The sequence below is a fragment of the Limulus polyphemus genome, unplaced genomic scaffold (genome assembly GCF_000517525.1).
Source record: "Limulus polyphemus unplaced genomic scaffold, Limulus_polyphemus-2.1.2 Scaffold441, whole genome shotgun sequence".
NCBI lineage: Eukaryota > Metazoa > Arthropoda > Merostomata > Xiphosura > Limulidae > Limulus > Limulus polyphemus.
Window position 1 is genome coordinate 136,103 of NW_013666051.1, and position 12,091 is coordinate 148,193.

The window sequence follows — 12,091 nt, forward strand, 5'->3', positions numbered from 1 at the left end:
TACTTCAGTTAGAACTTAAAAGTTAAACAACTTTATTTTTCTAAAAAGCAACTGAACTATTGAATAAGTGGTCATCAGCAGTTGTGGAGACCAGCACTTTACTGAAGTTTAATGTAACAGATTATTTTCTAGAAAGTAGAGAGTTAGTTTAAATTTTTATTTTTCAAAAGGGTAGGTAGGCAAAGACACCCCTGAAGGACCAAATAGTCTCTATTTGTCTGTATGTTATGTTATATAATAGTGCTATTTCAAAGACAAGTGAATCTAGAAGTATCAAAAACAAATTAATAGGACAGCACATTGTCATTTAAGTCTTTCTAGTATCAGTGAATAAGTATGGATGACTTGGATAATTCATCTGAAGAGTTAGTTATTCATTGGCTCAAGAAAAAAAAACATTTTTTACAAGCAGTCAGTCACCCATCTCAGAAGCCATTATTTATTTTTTATTATACAAATAGTAATGTCTGGAAGATTAAAATTGTCATATCATCTGAAAGTTAGTAAAACCAATGTGGGCATATGAAAGGACAAAGTCACTTAACAAGTCAAGTCATACTTAGAATTATTAAAATAAATCCATGGATCACAAAAAATGTTTTGTATGACGTAAACAAACTAGTGATACAAGCGGAAATTTATTGCTTTATTTTTAGTGGGTTTCTATTTTAGTCGTTGACAGTAAAATAAATACAGAAAATATATGTGTGAAATGTTTAGCAGTTGAAACCCTCAAGAGAAGTACTTTGAATATTTATGATCAACGAGGAAGAAAAATGGACACAGCTGCTCATTTCATTTCTGATTTTATAAGTTTTCTTTTCACTATATTACTGAGGTAAAACTAACAACAGATAAAATCTTACTGAAAAAGAAGTTTTATATGTATTTAAAAGGTTTTAGAGATTACACAAATGAAATTTGAGATTTTGAGATAAAGAAAAGTAATTTTAATCTTAACATAACAATCCCTTTGCACTTAGACTAGTAAGAAAAAAAAAAGATTTGATGTATTCATGGACAAATCTACACTAAAAATCTGATACATATATCCACACATATATACAGAGCTGATTAGACAGTTGCTACTGGTTCATTTGTCAGGCCCCATTGTATAGCTTTGTACTCCAACAAACTGAAACAATTAAGGCTGATTGGTTTCTGTTGACTGTCAATCTTCAAATTATCAATTTTAAAATGTTGAATGCAAAAATCAAGGGTCTCTTTCAATGACAGGCAGATGTGGGTACTTTAAAAGACAAGATCTGTTGATTCTTCTAAATGATTAATTAATGCACCATAATCATTTTTAGTTTTTGTAATTCTTTGAGGGGTGAACTCAAATGTCCAAATGGCCTTCTGTCACCTTACTTTACTCTTGTGCTTATCTTTATGAAAACCAAAGATCTCTCATACTTGTCAGAAAATATATATATATAAAAAAAAAAAAGAGTTCCAAGTTTTTCCAAATCAAGATAATATCTCTGGGTATAGTGAACAAGAACAACCCAGCCATAGGCAGATAGCAGGTATTTCACTTGCCTGAATCATCTGCACCATGAGCCAGAGCAGGAGAACAGACCTTAAACTGGTCTTTGGTGATTTTAAACACTACAACAAAACTTCGTAATAATTTAACATTGATATAATGTTTTATATATCATTGCAAATATTTTTTGATTGTTCATATTAGTTTAACATTGAAACACTGTTTTATACAACAATGTAAATATTGTTTATATTAAATAAACATTCAAATTAGGTTTTACACAAAAGTGCAAAATACTTCCCGATTGACCAAATTGAAAACAAAGAAAAGAAAGTGCAATGCTATGGTTTAATTTACTTCCTGACAGTATTATAAAGCCATATCTCATATTCTTTGTTTGTTTTACAATAAAAACAAATTAATAATGTTGTTATAAACCAAGTGACAATTTATATTTCTAATTACCTCTTGTGGTACCTACAAATTGAGCTGACCATAAAGAAATGTTTTTACATTTGGTTAATCACTGTTAGATACCTTGTCAAAATCCACTTGAAAGGACAATCTTCTTTAAAGAAAGTTTTCTTTCCAAGATTTAAAAAAATTAAAATATATATATTTTTACTTGCATTTTCAGCAATTTTTTAAACTTACTTGCAACAACAAAATAAAAAGCTTCTTCAAGAAACAATTAACCTTAGTTCTTATGCTAAAATCATCTTTATAGATGCATTGTTTCGTAAGATTATTAGTATTAAAATTTTAAAGAGAAGTGGTAAATGAAAATTCAGGAATTTACTGAATTATATATTTCTTTCTGACAATCAATTAAGACAGTTTCAAAATAAGTTTGTTTGTGTGTTTTGAATTTTGCGCAAAGATACATGAGGGCTACCTGTGCTAGCCATCCCTAATTTAGCAGTGTAAGACTAGAGGGAAGGCAACTAGTCATCACCACCCATCGTCAACTTTTGGGCTACTCTTTTACCTTCAAAATAAGTAGATTTTATGGTAAAGGATATATATATATATATAATGGCCAATGTTAGCAAAGTTTAAAATGCTACCACAGGAATAGTTTAATATACTCGCTTGTACTTGAAATTTGAAAATCTGTGCTACATAAGTATATATATTGCTATTACTGACATTTTTTTTCTGTCTAAGATGGATGCTGCACTCACTTATCAGAAACTAAAAATGAGTCTCTTCTTTCTATCTTAAGTGGTGACATTTTAAAAATGTAAAGTATTTTAGCAGTACTGCTAAAATAACAGTATTCATTACAGGGTTAAATGCAACTATAACTGTATCTTTACATTTAAGAAATTAATTTTTTTTTTTTTCATTTCTGAAAGAGGATTTATTAAAAAGATAACAAAGAAGGCAGGGTTTGTTTGTCTATGAGCATTATTTCGGAAAGTCAACTTTTAAAAAAATAAATTACACAATATACTGCAATTGGTCCATGCTAATAAAACAATAATTATATATATATATTTATAAATGATTAATAGTACCAGGGCCAGATTAAGGGCTTGGGGCAAATTCCATAGGGCCCTCAGGACTAAACTTCATAAGTAAGCCAAATGTAATTCAATGCTATTTATTAAATACATATTAATCAATACAAAAACATAAGCAATGTGTAAATCATATACAAAATACTAATTGTGATATTTATAATTAACATAAAGTAGTGACAACAGATTTTATCTACAGTAATGACTAATTTATTTGTTAATTGGGTGAGCAAATATTTATGAAAAAAACAGCTGTAAGAACATGCTAATGAAAAACTACAATAGGTTTATATGAAATAACCAAAATTGCTGTTGTCATGGTAACACAGTTTTTGATTATTTTTCTTTTCGTCAGGGGGGTCCCCTTCAATCTGGCTCTGATTGTAGTACTATAAGTGTTTTGTATAAAAATTCGTGGAAGAAGAATGACTTTTTCTAGGGTTCGGAAAAGACATATTACATTTTTTCAGATTCAAAACATTTTTATTATCAACAAAACCTGTTAATTAATGCTTGTTATTTGTTTTATTGCCATGAGAGTTTGAAATTTTGTACCTCCTCCAAGAAAGAGTATCCCCCTCTTTTAAACTTCCCAAAGTTTACAAGTTTCAGATAAATAATGAAAAAGTCAAATGTGTATGTTTTGTTTTTTAATTGTTTATCTAAAAATAAACCTGGCACTGAGAGAGTTTATCTATGAATGTGATAGTGAAAGAATTAATGAAATATGAAGATAACTGGGCTCTTTTTGTTCCAGCTTAGCTGTAACAGGAACAGTTTTCCTTAAAACACTCGAATATGTCAGTATGAACAGGGAAAAAGTTAGTAAAGCTTTTGGAATCAATTGTAAATACTATACTGTCTTTGAGATAATTCACAGGAATTTCATAAAAATTTAATTTATGGTTTGGACAGAGAAAAAATTGTTTAAATTATTACTTTTGAAAACTTCAGGGAAAAATCACTGTATAATTTATTTATATTTAAATGTTTATTTAGTGAAAGATCAATACCTTATTATCTTTTTTATTCAGTGTATCAGCAATTATAAAAGGACAGGGCCTATAAGATCGGAATTTTAACTATTGTATTTGCCTGAATATAAATTGCCTCCAAATATAATGTGCACCCAATACGAAAATTTGTTTTTTAACACACCAGTTGTACAAAATGTATTGAATAGTTTCTAAATACAGTAACTATCGACGTATTAAACATTTTTGGAAATCTTTCATTGAATTTTTTTTTACGTATCAATTTTACAAAATTTACTGAAAAGTTTATACATGGTAATACACTAAGTTAACCATTCATCTTCACATAAAATTTTGTCATAACTAGAATTATCACTACCATGATTTGCTTCCTTGAACCTTTGCTTGATCCTCTTCTGATTCCCACAGCATGTCATCATCCATCTCATCCATTGCATTGAATATGCAACATTTTTTGAAACCTTTATGATGCTTTAATGATTTTCAGTGGTAGCTTCTAGTAAAATACCTAACAAAATTGAATGTGCACAAATATAATAGAAAGAAAAAAGTGTGCATTACATTTGGGCAAATACAATATAAGCAATGGTCAAAGAATAAATATTTACAACAAAAGTTTATATATAGTACAGATCACTGATATGGGTATTAAACATTTTATTTAAAAATACAAAACAAGTAAGAATGTTTTGACCTCCTTAGGTCATCATCAACTGTAATGGATCTACCATAAGGAATTTTTGCTGAAATAAAGGTTATCTATTGCTATATCTCTAATTTTTCAATGTATAACAAATGCCATACACAATACTATTATTCCAAATGCTATGCAGAAGATAGTGAAACTAATAAAGTAATCCAAGCTATGTTGTCTTCTTCAATTCTCAATTAAACCAGACTATACATTCTTTACGTATTAAAGACTGAACATCAGATCAATGTAAAACGATCAAGTGTTATGTGTTGTGTGCCCAGCTGATTGTTGTACCACTTAAAGCACAAACCCAAGTATTCATTATGCATAATACTGTAATCCCCATTGGAGCCAGGTGGTGCAAAAGCAAAGATAAGAAATTGTTTGTACCCACTCATTCTAGATGATAGATCCAAAAATGAGTGACAATACCAAAAATAACAAAATAGGTAAGATCAACCTTTTGGAGAATATGTGCACCAGCAAAAAAATCAAGTTGAACAGCCTTTGATAGGTCTTTCAGGCTAACTGATGGTGAATACCTTAAAAAATCTGACTGTGCTGACAAAGTTTCAATGATGACTTGTCTTTCAGGATTCCATCTTTGAGGAATGCCCATATAAGATGGATGTGAACATGTTTGGAGGTCCTTGTTACACTCCATACTAAGTTACCCAACAGAATTCTGACCAAAATTCTGGGTTTGGAAATTATTTGGCTGTAAATAGGACAATAAGCTCATTTTGTTCCTTTGTATGTTGGATATGGACATAACAACAACTAAGAATTAATATCTAACTATATCTGTCCTTGTGTGCTGGACCTTTTGGAAGAAAGAAATGCCATTAGTACCATCTTCATTGTAGATGATACATAAGTGTATATACAGAAGCGTGCCAAGTATGCATTTCAGGGATGAAGTTTCAGTATGCATAAGCAATTGCCAAACCAATGTTTTGTTCCATTGATGGGTACTCTGTTTTGGTCATTAGTTCACATCTTATTGATGAGCAAAGTAACAATACAATAAATACTCATATATTACAAAATTATACAGAAACCATGAAATGGCTGTTATGCATAAATGATTTAGTGATAATTGGATCTGATGTGAAAACCCAGTTACTGCTCTTTTTTGCAAAAGGGAGGAATATGTAAAAATTGTCAGTGCTATTTGCTACTACTGTTTACTTGCTCTCATACAAAACAAGGTTATACTGTTGTACAATATATGCTCAAACTAATAAGAACTCCAACAGATTGTCGAGTCCAGAGGTTTAGTTTGAAAGAGGTTATGAGGAAGAATATTGAAGCAGGTGGTATCATAGACACAAGAGAATCTATCTGAGGATGGGCTGTATAAGTCATTAGTGAAAGATGTTCTTTTCTATGCAAAGGTTCTGTTCTACATCTTTTTAAATAATGGGTACTATTTCTCTCGAATAAGCATAACAATCAAAGTGACCTACATGTAGTCTTGTATTGCCTGTGTTGTTCAGGTGCAGGAGTAGTGGGATGCTGTTCACACAGAGCTTCCACAGAGTAATGTGGTTTCTGGGACTCAAATGGCATAAGAAAGACAAGTTAACAAAATCAGCTTCCATATTAAAGGTGTTCAGAATCTTTGTGACAATCATCAATGACACTTCCAACGAATCAGATAATGACTGAAGGCAGAATGTGAACACTTAGAGTACATAGCATGTGAAATGTAACATTTTTATGGTTATGTTATGAACAAGGTTAAAATAAATTTTCTGGTTAGTACTGTTGTTTTTAACATTTATGGAATAATGTGAACACAATATATGTAAGTTAAGAAATTTGAAGAGTGAGCAAAATTCCCAACCTATAGACTCTTGTCCCTTAACAAGATTGTGAGTAAACAAAACCTGATATTTTTGAAAAACATTCATGGTGTAAAACTTTTCTTTATGCACTTGATGGGTCATTATTTAGAAAATGGTAATATACTCCAGCTTGATGTTTTAACACTATCAAGAAAACTTGTATTTTAAAGCTTTATATTTGATGTGTGAATCTGAAACGTAAGCTCTTGCTAGCTATGTACAGGGATAATGTATTTCAAGTCCATTGCACAGTCCACAGTCCATTCAAGCCTATGTACAAGAAAGAGAGAATATTATGTTGTCAAAACTGAGTTTAATTACTTTAGAAATTGAATTTAATGTTAATATATTCTTGTTACAAAAAACTGTTTCAGAATTTTGTGCAAAGCTACACAAAAGATGTTTGAGCATAGCCATCCCCAATTTTGAACTGACAGACTAGAAGGAAGGCAGCTGGTCAACAGCACCAATTGCAACTTTTGGGTTATTCTTGTCTGACTGAATAATAGGATTTTACCATCCTCTTAAAGCTCACCCATGGCCCAAAAGTGTATAACACATTTTAAAGGCAAAGGACTGTGAACCATGAACTCTCAAAGTCATAGTTGGGCATGTTAACCACATGGTTACACCCAGCTCTGTTAAAAAAAAAAAGGGAGAGATAGAATAATAGTCATGATTGTGACTATAATAAGTATAATAAGCATATAAATTGTGGATTCACAAGATAATAGATAGGGACAGTGGGAATCTGATTTGGTTATCAAGGTTGTACCTAAAGCTTTAAATAATTCTCTTTTTTGTCATAAGTTCACCCAGGGTAGTTCAGTTACTTTTAGAACTCAACTGACAAGATGAATTATTTTTTCTATCCTCTGTTTCTTACTGCACAATCTGTGATAAATTAACTTACGTTACCCTGTGGGCTACCACAGTTGTATCCAGAACTTCAAACAGGTGGGTTCAATTGTCTCTGTTATTATAATATCACTGTGAAACTCACTTTAAGTATTGCTCATTACGGCTAAACTAACAATCACACAGTCTACTTACTACTTTCTACTAACTTAATGTTTCTTGTATTTAACTTTTACTTGTTACGTAGTATATATATATATATATATATATATATATACACACACTGCTTAACTAAGGCCTAGAACTTTCTACAAACTACGAGACACTATGAAATAACAATACTCCTTTAAGGCAACAAAAAAATTCAGAAGGTTTGAGTAATGTGATGTCAAATTACAAAACCTGAGCTACACACACAGTGTCCGACTCTAACGAGTTATGTAACAAAATTTGTCATAACTATTATCTTTAAAATAATTACTTTTAACACTCTTGTCATGAAAACTGAATAATTGAAATAATCATTAAATATTAGATCACTAAATGAACTAAATTATAACTCTTACAATGAACAGTCTTATAGAGTATATCTACATATGAAATTTGTATAAAGTGTGAATTGACTGTAGATTTTCATTTTATTTGTTATACTGAATTAATTTCTTTTCATGTGTTAAGATTGTTTGTTACACAGCAGCATATAAAAGCAACATAGAAAAGTTATCAACAACACAAAATCCTCAGTGTTGAGACTAACATTAAACTTACATTTCATAACACGAACTTTGAAAATGTATTATAGGCAATCATCTGTGAATCTTATGAGATAATACCCTCATTTTTAATACACTCTTGGTGATTTTATTCAGAGCTGAAATAAGAATTTTAATATGTCTACATATAATGTTTCTCAGGAGTTTGGATTATTAATAGTTAGTATAAACACTAAAGTTGTTAATTATGTATATAATTTGTAAATTATGAATAAGGATTATACTACATGATAAAATAAATTAACAGTTTACAGTAACAGTTAAATTTTTGAAGAAATACTTTTAAATGTTTAATTTTAATGTCATTTTAAAACATCAAAGTATGTATCATATGTGTTTTTTGCTTTGCAATTTTAACAAATGTTTGGGAGGCTAAGATAGTTTAATGAGAAAAGCAGTTATTAAGCTTTAAATATTAGAGCTAATTCTTAAAATGGAACACACACACACACACACATACATATATTTATATATATATACACACACACACACATACATATATTTATATATATATACACACACATTCAAAAAAAAATATGTATTGATTTTTAAAGAATACAGAAACAAAAACTCTTATTTGAATGTAATAAACAATTCTTTATTAATAGAAACAGTTTTGTAATGATTACAATAGAAGATGTTTCTAGTTCATTCATAGAAATTGAATTTTAAAACCCTTAACTTAAATTATTTTTATCTTGATTACTTGTGTAAAATTTATGTCAATTCATAATTTGAAGTTTCAGAGTAAAATGTTTAGAGAAACAATGAGAACTATTCTCTTTGATTCTTAAGAATTGTTTTGGAAATATGCTTTTGTTTGTTTGTTGAATTTCATGAAAAGCTACTCAAGAGCTTTCTACACTAGCTATCCTAACTTAGAAGTGATAGACTAGAGGGAAAAGAAGCTAGTCATAACTACCCACTGCCAAATCTTGGGCTACTCTAATTGAATAGTGGGATTGACCCTCACTTTGTAATGCCCCCAAAGTGAAAGGGTGAGCATGTTCTGTGATGGGATTTAAACCTGTGATCCACATCTTGGAAATTGAGCACCATAACCACCAGGCCTGAAATATCCTTTGTAGGTTTGTTCTCATTCAATTACCAGAATATTTTAACTTATTTAGAATGAACAAAGTTGCTTCCTAGAATATTGATCTTTATCACACTTATAAAAATTGTTTGTGTTACATACAAACATTTTCAAACAATCAACAAGCCAAACTACTGAATTTAATTTGTTGCTGATTCTACATTCTCTGCATACACCATATAGATTTCAAATTATTTCCATTTACTTAAACATGACTATTCATAAAATTAGCTTCACCTTAGGATGCACAATTTTCCCTGAAAAAATCCATCGTCTCTGCATGCGTTAGAACATGGACTTTATCGTTGTAAACATCATGAATCTCAATTTTTGGAAGTGCTTCCACAGACTGAAATTTAAAAAAGTAACAAAATGAAATATAACTTAATAAAAGAGAATATTCAATATTTTTGCAATCTCACATACACAAAACATACATGCTAAGTCTGTTTCCAAATATAAGATTCTTCACAGAATTTATAACATGCAGACAATTATATTTCTAGTTTTGAGGCTTATTGTTGCAAAGAACATTACTAACACTATCAAGATCTGTGTGCACCCGCATAACCAATTTCAAAATTTAAGTAAAAAATATAAATCAATTTCCATAAATTTTTATTCAAATTGACATTTTGTCATCATATAACACTTATTTAGTGTAATTAATAAAGAAATATGAAAAAATGTTCCAACTTTCAATTCTGTACAGCTCTGTGGAGTCTCACCTGTAAACAAAGCATTTATTATTTTTTTATAATTGTTCCGCAAACCAAAGTATAGGCTAATTTATATTTGCTAAGAAACTATCATCTCTTGAAAATATAATGGATTCATGTCTGGTTTTTCATGCAATTTTCCTCTGTCACTCTTTTATAACGTCTTAGAATGTGGCCTGTAAAGTTGCTAATGAAGCTCGGCTTTACAAATAGTTAGAGCCAACAGCTAAGAATTACTGGAGAGAAGAGATTCTAATTAATCTATTTCAATATAAAGTGTTTTTAAAGTAATTTATGGTTTGTCTACATATTATATACCAGTAGATGTGAACAAAATATCCCAATGAGAAGCTTATAATACTTAGAACAAACCAAAAATTGGGAATTTTTTTTTTTGACATTTTTTTACTCCTGAAAATGTTTTTGTGTTAAGTGATATCTAGTTGAAAGCTTCTATGACAAGTTTATTAATGTTTAGCAAGTACAATAAACAACAGCAAACTATTTGGATAACTTAAATCCTTTTTTTTTATGAGAATTATTATTGAGTTTATTGTATTTAGACAACACACAGAAATAAATGAACTTGACATTTTTTGAAAATATACAATAACTTTTAAACACAAATTGATCTTATCCAATATATATAATGGAGCTTTCTGATCAATTGAGAAAATTGAAATTGTAAGAGAAAAGGGAGTATTCTTAAAGTTTTTTAAACAATGTATCACAACAAACTTTTAGATATTACACAATCTAAAATTCAGAGAAATATTATATCACAATTAAAAATCTTTTAAAGTAGAAACTAGGTACTACTTAATTTTTTTTTCTTTTCATGCAGTTTGGTTATGTATGTTCACTATGAGAAGGGGGATATCAGTAATATTCCCTCATCCAGAAAGTGTTATTACATTAAAATAATCTTTTATATTTTCTTTCATAATAAGGCATTGTAACAATACTTTAAGAACCTTATCAATTTGGTACTTTTTATAACAAGGTGGTACTAATGATTTAAAGAATGGAATTTGAATAATCATGAAAGGGGTCACGTGTATGAATAAAGAAGTGAAATAAAAGAAAAATTATTTCTAAATTATTAAACTGACTATGATGTTTTTTTTGCTAATAATTAAAATAAAATCTTTCTAGTTTAAGAAATAATGTCTATGAAAAACAAAAAGAAATTTAAAAGTATTTTCATAAGTCATTTTGCTAGCAAGAAAAAAACATACTACATTGAAAATATGTAATAAAACTTCTACCTCCTCAAACAAAAAATAAAGAGTATTTCATGCACCAAAATCATATTTTTTCTTGTAACTATACAGAATTAAAAGTTTAAATGTAACAAGAATTTGTGTACAACCTCCATATAAAGAAAACACTAAAGACAAAATAGTACCTGTTTTCCTACAACAACCAGATAAGGAAATCCTAAGGAGGCACAGTCTAAAATTCTTCGACCAATGGTCAGCTGTGTTCGATCATCTATGACAACATTGTCTGCTAAACCAGGGAAGTCAGCTAATGCCATAGCAACGTGTTCTCCAAACAGACAGCTTTTTTCTTCCTTGCTGCCTGCCTAAGAAAACAAAAGTGGTTAGAAATTATAAGGATAATACAAAGGATTTAATACAAATTGAAATAAAAAGTAGATATAAAATAAAATGTAGATTTTTTAGTAAAGCTTAGAGTGATGACTGGAAGATTAAACATTAATCTCAGAAACACCATATACATAACTGTGTGAATTGTCAGTTACATTTATGGTACATAAATTTACTGTGCATTATAGTATATATATTTTGAGTTTATAATTTATTTTGTATATGTGCAGGTTACACATAACATGTGGCCAAAAAAGCCATTAAGTTGATTTTGTTCTATATTCCCTTGTTGTTCTCATGTTGATAATGCCTATTCTGCCTGGAGTAAATACTGCTATGGTAGTGCACGTTGTGCAGGGATGTTGACAACAGTGACCTTCAATGGTCGTTCAGATAGTTTCATGTATGTTGGAATGACCAGTCTCATGGGTAGCATTAGTTACTCTAGGTAAATGTGACCATTCTTGCAAACTAAGAAACT

The 12,091-nt window shown here is 29.7% G+C and overlaps 1 protein-coding gene across 3 annotated transcripts in view; it reads right to left on the minus strand.

The window, feature by feature from the left end:
• Positions 1 to 4,365: 4,365 nt before the first annotated feature.
• LOC106458299 (probable proline--tRNA ligase, mitochondrial) overlaps positions 4,366 to 12,091 on the minus strand; it is a 42,204-nt gene continuing 34,478 nt past the window's right edge. The window contains exons 13-15 of one of the 3 annotated variants that reach the window (XM_013917792.2): positions 11,406 to 11,585; positions 9,516 to 9,627; positions 4,366 to 4,515 (exon numbers count right to left, since the gene is read on the minus strand). In XM_013917792.2, the coding sequence (XP_013773246.1) occupies positions 9,517 to 9,627; positions 11,406 to 11,585 (291 nt within the window). In that variant the 3' untranslated portion in view covers positions 4,366 to 4,515; position 9,516. Of the gene's footprint in view, positions 4,516 to 8,824; positions 9,628 to 11,405; positions 11,586 to 12,091 lie in introns of those variants that run through there. The other 2 variants (XM_022384469.1, XR_002610342.1) reach the window with 2 other exon arrangements.